General features: G+C 38.1%; 2 protein-coding genes across 2 annotated transcripts in view; both read left to right on the forward strand.

Moving 5' to 3' along the window:
* Positions 1-18,030, forward strand: part of LOC145786190 (complement factor H-related protein 4-like) — a 52,904-nt gene that overhangs the window by 22,520 nt on the left and 12,354 nt on the right. Inside the window, exons 4-9 of the mRNA XM_082597839.1 lie at positions 4,047-4,226; positions 6,338-6,517; positions 11,642-11,821; positions 13,535-13,714; positions 14,849-15,028; positions 16,429-16,608. Of these exons, the coding sequence (XP_082453965.1) occupies positions 4,047-4,226; positions 6,338-6,517; positions 11,642-11,821; positions 13,535-13,714; positions 14,849-15,028; positions 16,429-16,608 (1,080 nt within the window). The remainder of the gene's footprint in view (positions 1-4,046; positions 4,227-6,337; positions 6,518-11,641; positions 11,822-13,534; positions 13,715-14,848; positions 15,029-16,428; positions 16,609-18,030) is intronic.
* On the forward strand, positions 1,760-3,211 carry LOC145765586 (uncharacterized). Its single transcript, XM_082577422.1, has one exon. It carries the CDS (start codon positions 1,760-1,762, stop codon positions 3,161-3,163), a length of 1,404 nt encoding a protein of 467 aa, XP_082433548.1. The 3' UTR covers positions 3,164-3,211.

An 18,030-nucleotide genomic window follows, 5' to 3' on the forward strand; every position in this document is an offset into this window, starting at 1 on the left:
AAGTTAAAAGGCTTTTAGTTGAAAAAAGAGAAGAGGGATATGAAGATGAATGTAACAATTTTCTTTCCGAAGTTGCAAACCTCTATAAGAGATGCTTGGAGTACCTGTGCAAATGGATGAAACCAATGGAAGAGTTTGCTTGTTTCAATTGGATGACCTTGAACGAAATACCAAGTTGGAAGGATGTAGAGCCTTGCCTTGGATATCTGATTGGTAAAGGGGTTGATGTGGACGATGCAAAATGCTTTGACCAAATCTGTAACTTGAAGCAGTTTGTGGAAAGTTACCTACAGGACGAAGAATTTATTAAATTGTCAACGCATAAGACATGGTGCAAATATTTCGATCAGTCTACGAACATCACATGTCACTCAGAAATTTTAAGGATTGTACAGTTTTTCTTTGCTGTTACATCCCACAATGCCAACGTAGAGAGAGTCTTTTCACTGATGCAAAGTCAGTGGACTAAAGAAAGAAACAAGTTGCGACTATGAAAGGCATATTGACTCTTCAATATAATTTCAAAGATATGTGCTGTAGTGAATTTTTCTCATTTTTGAAATCACACAAGGCCCTATTGAAAAGAATTAGATTTTCAGAAAAATATGCATCGTCGGAAGAGTAAATTTGTAGTGACTTGACTTATAAGCGTGTCTTTAATTTGTTTTAAGCATGTAATTGCTGTTCTTCCTTTTTCGGCACAACCTAATTCTCATTATTATTTTTCACTCTGAACTTGAGATTTTTTTCAGTGACGGTCCGTAGCTATATTTAGAAAGTGCTTACCCTGCCTGGTGTGAGATTCTGCTCGTGACAGAAGACAATACTTTTCATTTCGGTAGCTGGCGCTTTAGCATGAGTATCGTACAACATTTGCAGCTTTAGCATTTCGGTAGTGCATATATATATGGTCTCATGAAAATAGTCATGCTCTGTCCGGAATTTTGCTTTTTCAAATATGGTAACCCTACACTATATGTACCTACTTCACCCTCTATTTGTTGGTCAATTCCAATCTATGACGTCATGGCATTTTGACTGGTGCATAGACTTGAATACTAGCTCCTGTGTCTGTATTTTATATGTTGTACTAATTGCTTTTTACAAAGTTTTATTTTACATTTTTGGTCAATTTCAATGTGTTAGTTTTGACTAAGGCGGAGACTTGTATACCAGCTTCGACAGAGTCAAACTTCATGAATAGGCTAACATTATCAAAACGAAATTGTGAGCATAAACGTGTTTTGATATTTTAAATAAAACATGTGAAAAGTCTTCATTTGGTGAGTGTCATTGGGCTTAAGTTTGGATAGGCTACAAGTCGGGTGAAACTGGATCACCAAACAAAATTAGAATGCTTAGGCAAACTGTGTTCATAGCTAAGTTAGGCTATCCAAACCAGGACTTAATTTTCATCAAACAATATTTGTTTTCAACAACGCCAACCGTTGATGGAACTCAGTCATTTCCCTTCTAAAATGGTCAAAAATAAGTCTTTCCGATATGTATTATCCATATGCCAAATATTAGCCTATTCTTTTCTGCAGAGGAAAAAAAAATTAAGTGATAAGCTGGCAACACTTTTGTATAATATTTTTAAGTTGGGGAATACCCCGAATAGTGCTCTATAGTTGGCACTGAAAGTGTTAACTCGTGTTCACTGAGTTGAATTCACTGTGTCGAATGAGGCATTTATAAATGAAAGGCAACATTATGTCGTGTCACATTAATTTTAAAAACGTTTGAAAAATTTGCCTCAATGGATTTTATAATTTCAAGAAAAGGAAGTGACATGATAAGTTATGAAGGCTTTTTGTACAGGAACGACAAAACAAAGATAAATACAATCAATTGGAGATGTGCTAAAACAGGTTGTAAAGGTCGCCTAACGACAAGCCTTCAGTATCGTGAGCAACAACAACCCCCAGTGAGCAGTGGCGTCCACACGCATCCACCAAACCCTACGGAAGTGGCAGCCAGGAGAGTTGAAAACAGAGTAAAAACAGCTGCAGTAAGAACACGGGATCCACCACGAAGAATCGTGCAGTATGCAATGACTGAAGTTAATGAAGAAGTTGCAGCAGCTGTTGGCTCTTCCACAAATCTGCGTCAAACCATCAGACGGAAAAGGAAAGCAACAGACAACAACCCCCCAGCTCCTGTTAATGTAGGAGAACTGTTCATACCTGATATGTTGAGACAAACAACAGACCAGCGTGGCTTCCTGCTCTATGACAGTGGGCGTGGAGATGTTCATCGGATGCTTATTTTCAGCACAGATCAGTTTCTTCAAACCTTACACGATTCCGAACACTGGATGTGTGATGGTACATTCAAAGTGTCACCATCCCTTTTTTATCAAGTATACACTGTGCATGCTATGATACGAAACAATGTGCTTCCTTGCATTTTTGTTCTACTCCCAAATAAGCAACAAGTAACATACTCTCAAATGTGGACTGGAATCAAATCACTGAAACCTGGACTCGCTCCAAGAAGTGTACAGATCGACTTTGAACTAGCTTCCAAAGCTGCGCTCATTGAAGCATTTCCTCAAACGCACATCTACGGCTGTTACTTTCACTTGGGACAATCGCTCTGGAGAAAGATTCAGGAAAACGGACTGCAACGGTTATATGTGCAAAACGACAATATTCGGATGGCACTGAAAATGCTCCTTGCTCTTGCCTTTCTACCAGTGGATGAAGTGAGCGATGCCTTTGATGAATTGGTGGCAGACTACCCAGCAGAAGTAATGCCTCTCGTAAATTACTTCGAAGACAACTACGTGGGCCGAAGAAACAGACGGGGAGACAGACGACAGCCATTGTTTCCCGTACATATGTGGAGTGTGAAAGCCAGACAAGATGCGGGACTGCCACGAACCAACAACCAGCTAGAGAGTTGGCACAATGCGTTTCAGGGATCAACGGAAACTCATCATCCATCCATCTTTCGATTCATCGAAGCTTTAAGACGGGAGGAAGCCCTTCAACGGGCAAACCGAACCCAGCTACTACAAGGCAGAGACCTGACTCAGCGAATGAAAAGATACGTGACAATGAACACACGAATCACTGTTGTACAGCAAAATCGAGGCCAGTATGATCTGCGGCAGTTCCTTCGAGCCCTTGCTCACAATTTAGAAATAAACGTGGCTTGATTTTTATTGCAAGACTTTTGGTTGTTTTAAAGTCCCTTTTGGTTTCAATCTTTTTCTAGACCCTGAATTTTATTGCAAGGCTTGACGACTTTCTGTTGTTTGGCTTGACTAGCCTATTTCTTTTTAAATCATGTGACTTCTATGGATAGTCCAAATAAAATGTTGTTTTAAACTCCCTTTTGGTTTCAATCTTTCACTACGCAGTGTTTGCCTGTTTGTGCGTGCATACGTGTGTAGAGAGGTGTGGGGGATGGAAGGTATGTGTGGAGGGGGTGAAAGAGTGCGTGTGCGCGTAAGCCTTGGATTTAATAAAAGAAGTGAGGTCGCTGTTGTGGCAGTCGCTGTTTTTGATGAATCGCTGTCGTGTAGTCGCTCTACTGACAGTCGCTGTTTTAAATGAATCGCTGTCGTGTGGTCGCTCTATTGACAGTCGCTGTTCTGACAATCGCTATTTGGAACCCGAGCCGATAATAGTATGCAATAAAACGATTATATAACTCTGATAGTTTTTGCTCTGGCCAATTTTGATAAAAATCCGTAGAAATGTAAACACTGATAAAAATAATAAATTGTCTGGATAGTGTAATGGTCAAATTTTCAAAAAAATTTTGCATCCGGCCGAAAAGGCAGAGTGAACCCACCCTGAATCCCCTAACTGAAAACCTGCGGACGCCCTTGTGTGTACTGACTGTAGATACAGATGTAGTTATCATCCTACTTGCTTTCATATATCAATAATTATTGTACAACACGGTTTATAGTTTAAGATTTTTGAACAAAATAGAATATTGAAATCTTTGATCTTAACTCATCATGATTGCGCATTCTGTAGCCTACTTTTGATTCATTTCAAATCACAGTCTACAGGTAAATTACTTTTCAGCTGGATGCTACCGACCAGATAATCCTCAGTTTGGTTCAGTTCATTCTGAAGTTGACGACCAGACACAGTTTCCAATAGATGAATGGGTGATATATCGATGTGATGAAGGATATATCTTGGAAGGAGACTCAAGTGTTTATTGCAGAAGCAATGGATGGTCTCATGTTCCTGTTTGTGTTCGTAAGTAGGCCTTCTTGTGTGCCCTAAAAGTCTCAATTCCCGCTCAATACGCATGTATATGCACCACTGATGATCTCAAACAAGGGTGACGCTCAAGTATAGCGTCTTCCATTTGTCTTCGATCTGGGTCTTAAAGTAGCCTATTATTTCTAGTAGAGAATTAGCATTCCTTGCGTTCAGTTTAATCCTCTGTCACGAAGAAAGCAAATCTTTCGAATTCTCAAATTCTCGGGGTACCAAAAGAAAACGTCACTCCGTCAATCTTTATGGTTCAGCCTGTGTCTGATTTAAAACATCTCATACAATGTCAAAACAGCCACGATGAAGTTTCAGACAAGGCTTTCTTACTGCCAGGTTAACGATCCTCACAAGCACTCAATACTTATCTTTTGATGAATATAGGTTATTTTACTGTATAACACAAGCCAACACACTTTTTGTGTCAGCATAGTAAATGTCATTCTAGGATATATTTTGGGTGCTGAATTCAAAAATCACATCAGATTTTTTGTATCACATCAGGATTTTATGATATCTGAATGCATCAGGATTTTATGATATCTGAATGCTGTTTTGGTAAAAATGGGTAAAATCGACTCCTGATCTATATTGGTAGACTATGGCGTTTCGTGGAATTTGAACTCTTTTTTGTCAACAAGGTCTGTGATAAAGTCTAAACTCATCACGATAAAGTCTAAAGTCTACACAAGAGATACAAACATAATATTAATGAAAACATTGAGGTATTTCAAGAGCTGTTTTATTTTTTTTAATTTAAAATTTTATTGAAGTGTGGTAACTTGAACCCAATTCTTCAAAGTTTATCCGCTAACACTAAACGTTCAACGTCATTTGTTTTACAAGAGTAGGCTACATTGTTACTTTTTTTCGTGTTAAGAAGTAGGTTTGGTGGCTTTACAAATCCCCAATACATAATTATTTTAAACCTTTTGGTTTTGCCATCTTTTCCTTTTGTTGGTGCTACATTTGTGTGTTTGTAATGTCATTCGCTATTATGTTTGCGCCAGCAAAGAAAAATAAAATTTAAGAAATTGAATAGAATAGACACTTAAAAATAGGTTCAATTCTACAGAAAAAAGGAAATTCACATGCACATTTGGGAAACGTTACTCTGGACAAACTTTCGCTTGCATGATTTTTATATTGTGAGTGGATTTAAGGTTTCCATTGATCTATCGTCTTAGGTTTTCCACACAAGCTTTACATGCAGCATGTGTGGAACCCATGATTTGTCCTGATCACCCAGGCGAATTTTAAAGTAGCCTATGTCAGATATGCTTGTTTCACAAAACTTGTTATGGTTTGCCTTTGGTTAGGAACAGTAGCCTATAACTGCCACATACGTAACAAAGAACTTCAGGGTCATTTTCACACTTTTTTGAAGATGCCATTCTGCTACTTATTCACACCACAAACAAAATTAACACCTTGCTAATATGAAAAAATTTGAATACATGAAAATTCAAATAAGAATGAGTCATAGACAAGTTTTACATAAGCTTAAATCCCCAAGTTCAGCGAAAAAGATAAAACCGATGTTATATATCAAAAAGTAGAATGGGACTAAGCATTCAGGCGAAAGTGAATGTAACCCTGCCTGTAAGGGTGGTTTATGGACAGTTCTCAGAAGGTACATAAGTTGGATGGTCCACCATAGACAGATGGTCCACTAGCCAGATGGTCTAGGTGACTCTTGACCAGTGGACCATCTAGCTAAGGGGGGCTTCTGACTAGTATACCTTCTGAAAGTAGGTCGGTCACTCCAATGGTCATGGTGTCATCATACATCTCCAAATGTTACAAAATAAAATCATTTCCATGAATATGTCAAATTTTCAAACACTATTGGCTCATAAGGTCTTGATAAAACGGTAACAGTAAGAGAAAATTTGGCCAAAAAGCCAATATTATGAGAAAAAATATCATGCAAAAATCTCAAAAAGCTGATGCGATAGGTAAAATCTTATGTGATTTTTGAAATCAGCAGCCTCAATATACCCCAAATCACATCTTACATTGCAGACACAAATTTGTTTATCTTTTTTGTTGGCCTGTGTAATCATAGATATGTCATCTCCTATTATTTTCAGCTGGATGCTACCGACCAGATAATCCTCAGTTCGGTTCAGTTCAGTCTGAAGTTGACGACCAGACACAGTTCCCAATAGATGAATGGGTGATTTATCGATGTGATGAAGGATATATCTTGGAAGGAGATTCAAGTGTTTATTGCAGAAGCAGTGGATGGTCTCATCTTCCTGTTTGTGTTCGTGAGTTGACAATTAATTTTAGTAGCTACATACATCGAAACAACATAAACCATTTTTTGCTTGATTGAATATTTTAAAGGTATTACATTTTTTCGAAACAGCAACAATGTGCTTTTAAATGCCTTTCACGAATTTTTCAACCAGCTGGTACTTTCCGTGATAGAGGGGATTCGCTACAAAAAGATTAGCAGTCTGGGCTGAAATATGTGGCAAGAAATAAAATAGAAAATTAATACTATTAATACTATTTATGAAAGTATAAACGCAGCGATTGCAGATTAAGAATAAATCAAATGAAAGCAGATAATTGTCCAGTATTACATTACTTTAATGTAATCTATAGCAAACTGCTATAATATGAGAAAGAGCTTAGGGTTTTAGTCTATCCAAAAAATTATATGCTCACAGTTTTTTTATGAAGGCTTTACTGCTTCATTGCAATTTAAACCCACTGGTGCACCCTAGGTGATTTTAATTTTCAGAGAATCATAAAAGTGAAAAGGGGCGCTTGGGAGCGAAAATATAAATACACTTGTAGCGGACGCTGCTTTCAGCATATCCACCCATACACAGCCATCAGTGGGATGGCAACATTCCTGGGCAAAGTCGGCAAGGAATGATAGGACACGAGGTCGATTACGCTGCTGTATTGTTTACTATCTCAACTCAGAAGATCAATGCTTGCTCACAACGTAATTGTTTATAGTTTTTAATCTTCGATCCAGCAACACAGAAAGTAAAGGAAAACACCGGAATATTAAAGCTCCACCACCAACAACTGGATACGAAATGTCGTCGCTGCTACATTAACAATAAACTGATCCAAACGTCATCCTGGCAGTGCCAAAAGTAGAAAACAGTAGCAACAACGAAACTGATATATTGCTTTAGAATTACCGACTGATTTCTTGATACTGGTTTTAAGTTCTGACTTTTGATATTGCATTCAACTGATTTCCATATTGAAAGAACCGACTTTTCATATTGAACAAAAACTCAACAAACTATTGATTTTCACATAGCAAAAACTTAACACACTCTGATTTTTACATGTTGCAGAACTCTACAAAAGACTAAACTTCACATAGCAAACGACTGATTGATTTATATAGCAAGAACTGATTTTACATATTGCAAGAACTTAACAAAACTGATTGATTTAAAATCATGAGCTTAACTTCTTTAAGAAGGTACTAGTGTGAGATTGCGAGTTTTACATATGATCACACAACGCAACACGACTGCAATTCTACATAACGATGAACCAAGGTAGGAATTCGGCATAGTGACGTTGATTACAGAAGTTGAATTCCCGATTGCTGAATTGAATTCCCGAGACGTGCAGTTATGCGCTCAAGGCGGAGTCTTCTGGAAGATTCTAGTGACGTGTACGTGTGACGTCAGAGACGACAGAGCTCTCTGGCGCTACACACTGATCAAGTAGCCTATATTTGCTGCAGGTATTTACCACACTCGCTGTCCGTTCATATGAAGCAGAAAGTTCATCAGCAGAATATTGTCAAGCATAGCGATCTAGGCTAAACTGTATAAAAGTGTATATGCACAGGCCTTGACAACGTGCGAACTGGCGGCCTGACTGAAAGCCGATGTAATTTCAATTTTGAATTCTAAGCTAAATTTACTTTACATACCTTTGAAATGATAGTTTTGACAATCCAAAGACAAATCTTTCCTAATTACTAGTGTTGACAGACGTTTTTTGGATTAGACGTTTTTTGGATTTCCAGCACAAGTGCCAAAACCTAATATGTTATTTGAATGGTAACAATAGCACTAATTACCCAAAATCACACAAAATATACACAAAAACTATTTTCAATGACTAACACTCAAACTATCAAGTTATTCTAGCAATTTGGCTACTAACAGATCGATCTTCAGTCAAATTTTAAGCTGCATGTTGTCATAGCCTGTGTATAATGGTCGCCATTTAAGTCATCAAGTCGGTGTAACCAGCTATTTTGCTGGTAAGAAAATAGCTAGGTGAACTCAAATGTTATAGCCTATCGTTGACTTTTGGAAAAACGGGTTCTCACAGCACATCCTGTCAAGCAATCGTTAAAAAGGCGTCTGCTGTAGAGGTTTGATTTCACTTCAATGATGTTTTTGCAATTTGAAACCAAGTGGTAGAAATACTGAATCGACCTGGATGGGCATTATGATTATACAGTACTTAGTTCTCCAGACCACATGCATTCAAGATATCACCATGAGCTTCAAGCATCTTTTTCGTTAGCGTTAAGTTTGCTACTGCACCATACCGCTACTGCGCATTCAGCAGCGCTGTAAGCGAGTGTCCGTCTCTGGTCAGACTACACATGAAAAGGATTGTTAGTGATGATATGCCAAAGCAAAGTACTAACTTCTTATCAATTCATAAAACTGTTGATGTTCTGCGTTACCAATGCGCTGCCTTACCAAGATCACGCAGAATCTCTCGAAGCTTTGTGGAAGCTTTTGCAATGCAATCTCAAATATTGATTTCTTGAAATATTCTACATTCTAAAAAAGGTCGTTTATATTCTAGTTATTTCCACAAGCCACCCAACAGCCTAAGGGGTAATGGAGATTGGTGATCAGTGGGACGCTTTACTAATGGGACACTACCGTTTTCTAGAACTGTGGTGAACATAAATAACTGGAGTTTTGCACGTGGAACTGAGACACTGGTCAATGTCGTTTAGAGTAGTTTGATGGCGAACTTTTTTGTCGTTCAAGCATGACATCAATATGAGTTTCTTTCACTTGTTCAAGTAAACAGGAGTGATCAGATTTCTTGTGTGTTTTTGATTTAACAGTAGCTTTGCAGGAAATAGTTTTTAGATTGAATTAATCCTTATAACTTGTACTTCCATTCAGCAAAACCTGCAAACTTAATTTTTTTCAAGTTTTTAATTGAGAGGCAAAGATGTTTCAAAATGAGGTTAAGGCACCATTGGGACATTTTGTTCAAGGACCTGTGGGACAGTATAAACGTATACATATTCAACATACATAACGCAATATGCTGATATCGCCTAAATGCATTCTGTTTTGTTTTCAGTAGGCCTAGTGTTTGTTTGTACGTTTGAGAGTTTTACTGAATCAATCCATTAAAACCATTTATTTCAAATTTTTTTTGATAATTATAAAGTGTCGAGTTATAAACCTCTATGAAATCGGAGTGTCTAGGGAGCTGACTTTGTTCAGCCCCCATCTCTATGGAGATGACTCAACGCGGTGTAGAGGTGAACCCAGCCTGAAAACTAGGCTCACTCCTAGAAACTCCTGGGGCTAATAGACACACGTAAAAGTCCCCAACGGCAATTTTTTGGCGGAAGAGGGCAGTGTCTGACGGGCAGGCATCCTGTAAGGCGGGTCTCGATGAACAGAGAACTCTCAGCCCGTTGCAACCAGTTCCCCTGAAGCTGCACATTTCAATATAATTGGACTGCAGTGGACAACTAGACATGGAGCTGGCCAAGAGTGTGTGCGTAGCCCTCGCGTAGTCACGACCACCTTAAACAACCAAACAAGCGAATGGCCTCTGTCTCAATTTGGACGACGATAAAATGTCGAAACAATGCCTATAACATACAAACGCATACATGAAAGCAATGTAAAATCTCTGCTTTGTATTTGCAACTAGTTTCTTGTTGCATTTGTAGCGGACAGCAGGTAACTTAACTTATCCGCTCATACCTAGCTGTAGTATTAGTCTACAGCGACATTTCGGGCACAACAATGTTGCAGAAATGATCCAAGAACGATGTCTGTACTTCTTTACTACATGTGTGATTTTTATTGTCACCACATAACTTAAAAGATTGCAATCGTCTTTCCACAACAGAACATAATTCAAATCATAAGTCCAACCCAGGAAACTGCACACTGAGCGTTGACTGACGGAGCCAGAAGTAATATCACTACTGTACCAAAATCATATTATAGTGAGCTGCACCAAAATTATACCATACTCTGACATACTCCCTACACCAAAAATAAAATTCTCTGTCTGTCGAATTGTAGGCCAAAACGCGATATACATAGTCGCTGAGGAATCAAGCATCTGTAGACTAAAACGTTGAAGAGACGAAATACTACGCATATGTGATTGAAAAGTGCCGGTTGCAAGAATGCTTTTAGCTGATTAACATGCAAGTTCTTGAGGAACGCAAATCCCTATTCACGCTTCAGAACCCTGAGGCACAACTACAAAATTACTTGAATTACTGGGTAACGTTACATATATGCAAAAGAACGACAATTTCATGACTGTAACAAACCTAAGGAAAGTTGAAAAGACCTAAGGTGAAAATCCCGAAGCGCAATTGTAAATTTCACGACGGCAACAAACGTTAAAAAGACCTAAGGTGAAACGCAGGGCGCTACACATTAAATGCATTTTTAAAGTGTCCCACTGCTCGCTAAGGTTAGAAACCAGTGGACAGTTCAGTGCGGCATTTAAACTTAAAAAATAAACATCAAAACTGTTTGTTGAAATGTTTTAAAGATGTGAGCAAAAGGTGAAACTTCATAAAAAATGTAGTTTGGTATATAGGCTATTGTTCCTAAATTATTTGAGTTATTAAAGAAAAAGTCATTCTTGTCCAACTGATGTTATCAAACAGAAGAAATATACAATTTTTCTCACGATATGCAAATTGTTCTTGCATGTTTAATCCCATAACAATAAAGTAACTACCTGCATAAAGGCCAAGCATGTTTCGAGTTATTACCGTAACGATTTTACAGGAGGAAATAGGTTTGATGCAAGCCCTTCAAAAACTATAAATTCTTGCTATTTTTGTAAGTAAAGGTTTCTCATGCAGCTACCAAAAGTGAGCAAGGAAAAACAATTTTCTAAGTTATTCTCCTCTGACCTGCTATCACTTCCTTCGAACCACAAGTGTTACAAAGTGTAATTGTTAAAAATAAATATTTCAATCACCAATAAAAGTAATTAAAAGAGATAGTTTTAACTTGAAATTGGATTTTATACTCAAGTTTTTGAATCCAAAATCTACAAAAACCATGCTTTGAATTGAAGGTTAAGTTGTCATATGATTTTGTTACGACAACTCCAGATCTCTGATAGTTCACAGTGAAATTTTTACTTATCAGCTGGATGCTACCGACCAGATAATCCTCAGTTCGGTTCAGTTCATTCTGAAGTTGACGACCAGACACAGTTTCCAATAGATGAATGGGTGATATATCGATGTGATGAAGGATATATCTTGGAAGGAGATTCAAGTGTTTATTGCAGAAGCAGTGGATGGTCTCATGTTCCTGTTTGTGTTCGTAAGTAGACTTTCTTGTGTGCCCTAAAAGTCTCAATCTGGGTTGATTAGTGATACCATTTTTAAATTGAAAAAAATTTCTGTGTTGGTCGTAATGCAGTAGCCAACTTCCGAATATGCTTTATGTAGGCGTATGATAAAAAGTGATTCAATTGTGATCACCATTCTGTTTTGTAAATTGGAAAAAACGTTTCCTTTCTTTGGCACAATTTAAGATATGTCAAATGTTTAGAATGACGGTGCTAAAAAAATTGGACTCCATAGTCCACGTTGGTCATGTAAAGTGGTTTATAGTAGCAAATCAACCAGACCAAACATTAGTTAGGGTCTGAGTATAAACAAATATAGGCTACATTGTGTGAAAACATATGCTCCTCTGTTTTGTAAAGCTTTTGTATTTTTGTTTAGAGTGGTTGGTCTCACCGCATACACATAAACTTTGTTTTAAAGCAGACAACAGCATCAAGGTTGCCAGATGGGTAAACGAAACAATAAACATTGTGATATAATCTAGTGAAAGTTGAAACTTCTTAGAAACACGAATAAAAGCTTCACATGTGAAACAGAAAAAATTCGATGAAAATTGATGCAGTTCAAAAGTGTTTTTTTTTTTAAAGTAAAAAATTAGTTGTTACTTTTGTGACTTTTTCAATAATTATAGTAAATACTTTCGGCTTGGGTGTGACATTGCGATTCTACACAAACTATGACAACGATTGATAGGCCTAATAGCAACAGTCACTGACTTATTACAATTTTTAGACTATCGATCGAGTAGTTAAAAGCAACAGTAAGCAATAGGCTACCAACCACCTTTAACCAGGGTGCTTATAGTAACATCTGTTTTTTTTGCAACATGATTGATCAAAAACTTAATTTATTCAAGTACAGAAAAGTGATCTTGAAAGTGATCTTGATCTTCAAGATCACATTATTTTGGTGATCTGATCTTCATCTTCAAGATCACATATTCTTGGTCATCTCATGGCCACCTAAAGATACGGCCTGATTTGTTACATTTTGCAGAAATTTCCAGGTTTTTTTAACTTTGGGCGAACGTTTGAATAAATTTTTCTAAAAATTAGATTTTTACGCTTTCTTTATTCTTTTCCCCAGATGACACAATAGGTTTTAACATTCTCACATGTTGAAAAACAAAGAAAATTTGATTTCGAAGATTTTAGTCAGACTGTTAATTTTCAATAACAGTCTGATTTAGCGTTTTTCAACTTACTTTTTCTCATTTGCTACTGCTTCCTCAAGGCAACAAAAAAGTTTTATATCATTAGGAAACCGCAAAAAGTAAAAACATCTCAAAAAATGTCAGTCAAGCACTAGCAGTAGCTGTAATCAAAATCTGCAAAATGTGACAAATCAGGCCGCATCTCCAGGTGGCCATGGTCATCTTGATCGTAGATCACCCAAAAAAGGTGATCTTGCCCATCTCTGCTCACAAAAGTAAACTATACAAGAAACATGGAACTATTGTTGAAAAACCAATACCATCTGAAAAGATATGAGTTCTACGATGTTAAATCACAACTGCTTAGATAAGCCCCTTCCAGATATCAATTGTACAACACGGTTTATAGTTTTAGATTTTTAAACAAAATGGAATATTGAAATCTTTGATCTTAACTCATCATGATTGCGCATTCTGTAGCCAACTGTTGATTCATTAACAATCTCAGCCTACAGGCAAATTACTTTTCAGCTGGATGCTACCGACCAGATAATCCTCAGTTCGGTTCAGTTCATTCTGTAGTTGACGACCAGACACAGTTCCCAATAGATGAATGGGTGATATATCGATGTGATGAAGGATATATCTTGGAAGGAGATTCAAGTGTTTATTGCAGAAGCAATGGATGGTCTCATGTTCCTGTTTGTATTCGTAAGTTGAGTTTGCCGCACTTATAGCTTTACCTAACATTTTTTTGGGCATAAAAAGATTGAGAAGTTGCAGTTTCAGTCTTAGTAGACTTTCTATGTGCCGTGTTGCATCGAAAATCCATTATTCCAAACCAGTGGTTCTCAACGGGGCGTTTTGATTTGCAGGGGGCGGTATGACTACCTCGGATTAAGGGGGGGTTTTGATTATAAGGGCATTCTGGTTTAACCCATCTACCGCCCAGCGTATCGATTTCGTGAAAGAGCTCGTATCTTTGCGGTAGCATTTCCTACCACATACCTGGTGGAAAAGGGGTTCAGCTGTGTTGTTCTGCTATATACCAAATAGCGAAACCCACTTGACATAAGAGGTGATCTTCGAATGTTTTTCACTGGCTTTAGCCTACACCGGATGTGAAGAAATTGGCACTTTCTCGCCAAGCCCAAGGTTCACACTGACTACTAGTAGGCCTATACTGTTTTCATGCTCGCAAATATATATTTGCTTTTCATCAAATATAGTTACTAGTCTTAATACTTATTACTAGCCAAATAGAATTCTATTTCTATTAAAATAAGAACCTTTTGATGGTGCCCGTTTTGGGGTGAAACATGCTGTAAGGGTTTTAGAGACTGGTAACTAGCCTATATTTAATGTAATTCGCTCTGCTTGGCTTTTTGCTTGGCATTGAGCACTTTTTGTAGTATTAATAGTATTTATTGTTTTATATTCGCTTTCCGTAATTAATTGTTTTTGTTGGGGAGCGGTAAAATTTGCCAGTTCATGAAGGGGGTGTTGAGCCAAAAAAGGTTAACAAACACTGTTCGAAACCGTTCATTGTAACTTAAATCGCTAAATCAAAAAGTAGACTTTAGAATTTATAAAATGAACTGAGGGTTTGCAAAAATGCGTATGAACTAAATGAGATAAAAATGGACCGGAAGATAAAAATTGCACAATGTAATTCATTTTTGTATTGCTCACATAAATTACCATTAATATAGAGTTGACAATGCATTGTAAGTTACATTGCATGCGACGAAAGATCATATTTTTGCCAACAAACAGTTGTTGATGGCACGTAGACTTTTGCCTAAATAACTGAAAACTAATCAAAACAAATGAATCCCTTATCAGCTGGATGCTACCGACCAGATAATCCTCAGTTCGGTTCAGTTCATTCTGTAGTTGACGACCAGACACAGTTTCCAATAGATGAATGGGTGATATATCGATGTGGTGAAGGATATATCTTGGAAGGAGATTCAAGTGTTTATTGCAGAAGCAGTGGATGGTCTCATGTTCCTGTTTGTATTCGTAAGTTGAGTTTGCCGCACTTATAGCTTTACCTAACATTTTTTTGGGCATAAAAAGATTGAGAAGTTGCAGTTTCAGTCTTAAAATGTGAACTTATCGAATGGACATTTTCATAATGAATCTAACATTATTGGTTAATTGATTTCATAATTAATTGAAAAACGTTTCACTAAAGATGTTCCATTGAAGCTTAATTCTAGCAATTTCGATTAGCTGAAAAAGCTTTAATATATTGATACCAGCCCAGTCGGAGAACAAAGTTGACAACGTAGCCTAAAGCACCTAAGATCCCCCGTCGCTTTCGTAGAACCAGTTTGGAGAAGTTTGGAATTTTAGATGAACTATTTTGCAAAACACTAAGCCCGTTGAAAAAGCGTTCGCAACAAAACAAAGCGCTTTTGAACATTTTATATTTTTTAACGTAATCAAAGAGCGTATCAACCAGTTGTTGGCTTTAAACCGCAGCTCTCACACCCGCCACATTGACACCGCCATCAATGACGCACTACGCACTGTGACTGGATGCCTGCGTCCCACTCCAACGGACTGCCTTCCAATCCTTGCAGGCATCCAACCTGCTGAGCTTCGCCGTAAAGGAGCCATGATTTCCCTTGCTCGTCGCGCACTGGACCCCGACCACCTCCTCCACAGTACACTCCAGCGCCTACCTGGAGGACAGCAGCGACTGAAATCAAGACGCCCATTTGTGCCCGCCGCACGACAGCTTCTGAACAACATTGAAGATCTTGGAATAAGTGCGGCACACTGGAAGAACTACACATGGAACATGGAGTGGCAAAACAACACCTCCCGACTCCGTGATTTCCTACCCGACGTCGATCCCTACCCTCCGGGAATGTCCCTCGCAAGACTTGCGTGGGTCCGGCTTAACCGCCTACGAACCGGCGTCGGTCGCTTTCGTTCAGACATGTGCAGATGGGGCCTGGCTCCCTCACCGGGATGCGAGTGTGGTGCCACAGACCAGACAGTAGATCATGTCGTTCATGACTGCCCAATCCATCAACCACCACATGGAACGCTTGGACTAAAGGCCCTGAATGACGAGACTGTCGAGTGGCTGATGACATCATGCCCAAACATATAGTCCGGAAGAACAGCTCATACGACGAAGAAGATTGGCTTTAAAGATAAACAATAGCAAAATTACTGTAGGATTATTTAATGAAAATTACACCCATATTACAAATTGGAAAGATGTACGTTCTCGATTTTGAGACCAATCGGGAAACACTGTTTGCCTAAGCCGTATCAAAATGCTAATTATTGTACAACATGGTTTGAAGTTAAAAGATTTATAAATATCCTCATCATGATTGCGCATTCTGTAGCCTACTGTTGATTCCTTACAAATCTCAGCCTACAGGCAAATTCCTTTTCAGCTGGATGCTACCGACCAGATAATCCTCAGTTCGGTTCAGTTCATTCTGTAGTTGACGACCAGACACAGTTTCCAATAGATGAATGGGTGATTTATCGATGTGATGAAGGATATATCTTGGAAGGAGATTCAAGTGTTTATTGCAGAAGCAGTGGATGGTCTCATGTTCCTGTTTGTCGACGTAAAAAAATAAATTTATATGAGTACACCAGGCTTTTAATCTGGTTAAGCAATGATGTAAAGGTTATTGTTTTGTTTTTGCGGCAAGGTAAAGGTAGTCCCATACTTGATTCAAGTGTTGGGTATGAGAAGATAAGGTTCTCATTATACTAAGCCTTCGACACTAAGGAGAGTAGGGTGGCCAGTCTCTTTCTCTCGGCCGCCTTTCCTGCAGCAATTATGCCCACCCAATCTATTACACCAGGGGTGGGCAAACTTTTTGTACTGAGGGCCACATTTGAAAAAATGTTGCAGCCGGAGGGCCGCACACTCTCGTTACAAAGTAGGAAAATTTACCCGGTGTGTAAATGAACGCATATTCATATTAAACACAATTTTTGTATTTCACACTCGGTTACGTTTAAAGCTATGCAATCATCATCACAAAAGTTAATGAGACTTGTGCAACTGTTCACAGTTTTTCACAGTCTTCTGGTTTGGTTGTGTCTTTTTAAATTGTACTCCTTCAAAAGAGCCACGGACTCACGGCACAACAAGCAAACTGCTTTATTCCCAATTTCGATAAAATAGTATTTAACAGTCCATTCCTTATTGAAAACACGACTTTCATCTTCAATCTTTCGTTTCTTAACAGCACTCATTATTTTAACAGAGTAAAAATATAAATCTTTTATTTTTTAACAAAAATCCTGTCGAAGTAGAAAACATTAAACAGTGCGTCTCAAATAATAATGAAAAGCTATTTGGAGGAAAGTAGAAGTACTGGTAGGCCTACGGTAGCCGCTACCGTATTTGTATTTTATGATCAAACAATTGCATCAAACAATGCGTGAAAGCATGTTGCAATACATGCGCGACTGACGTGTGTGTGTTTACGCACTGAAAGTGAAGAGAAAAACACGCTCGGAAAGGGAATAATATTTTGTCATGTAACCTGTTTAATTAAAACAATAAGTGATGAGTAGTAGTTTCTGCAAGTGCCGGCGGGCCGCATAAAATGGTCTCGCGGGCCGCATGCGGCCCGCGGGCCGTAGTTCGCCCACCCCTGTATTACACCCTTGTTATGAATCCATACTCATTCATCACAAATCCTCAAATTAAGGTTTAATAAACAAAACACACGATATAGCTGAACATAAACATAGCGGTTAATATCAACATAATAAGGTAGTAGGTATTAACTTAAATAAAGAGATTATACACTACAGCTTACAAACTAAAGATTACATGCAACTGAAATGTCTTCACTACTAAACAATCTGCTGTATGAAGCTACGCTGCTAGAACACAAGTAAAATGTCGCGGCAGGTATTTGATTGTTTAAACGAGCAATTACCTACGTCATAGTACCGCAAGGAGAAGTAATAGAAATGATTAGGCACGAGGCAAAATACGAATGGTCAGTTGTAATCTACAACATTCT

The sequence above is a fragment of the Aplidium turbinatum genome, chromosome 2, assembly GCF_918807975.1.
Source record: "Aplidium turbinatum chromosome 2, kaAplTurb1.1, whole genome shotgun sequence".
NCBI classification, from domain to species: domain Eukaryota; kingdom Metazoa; phylum Chordata; class Ascidiacea; order Aplousobranchia; family Polyclinidae; genus Aplidium; species Aplidium turbinatum.

Excerpts from the sequence above, each read along its gene's own strand:
- LOC145765586 (XM_082577422.1), top strand. The coding sequence starts at position 1,760 with ATGGATTTTATAATTTCAAGAAAAGGAAGTGACATGATAAGTTATGAA.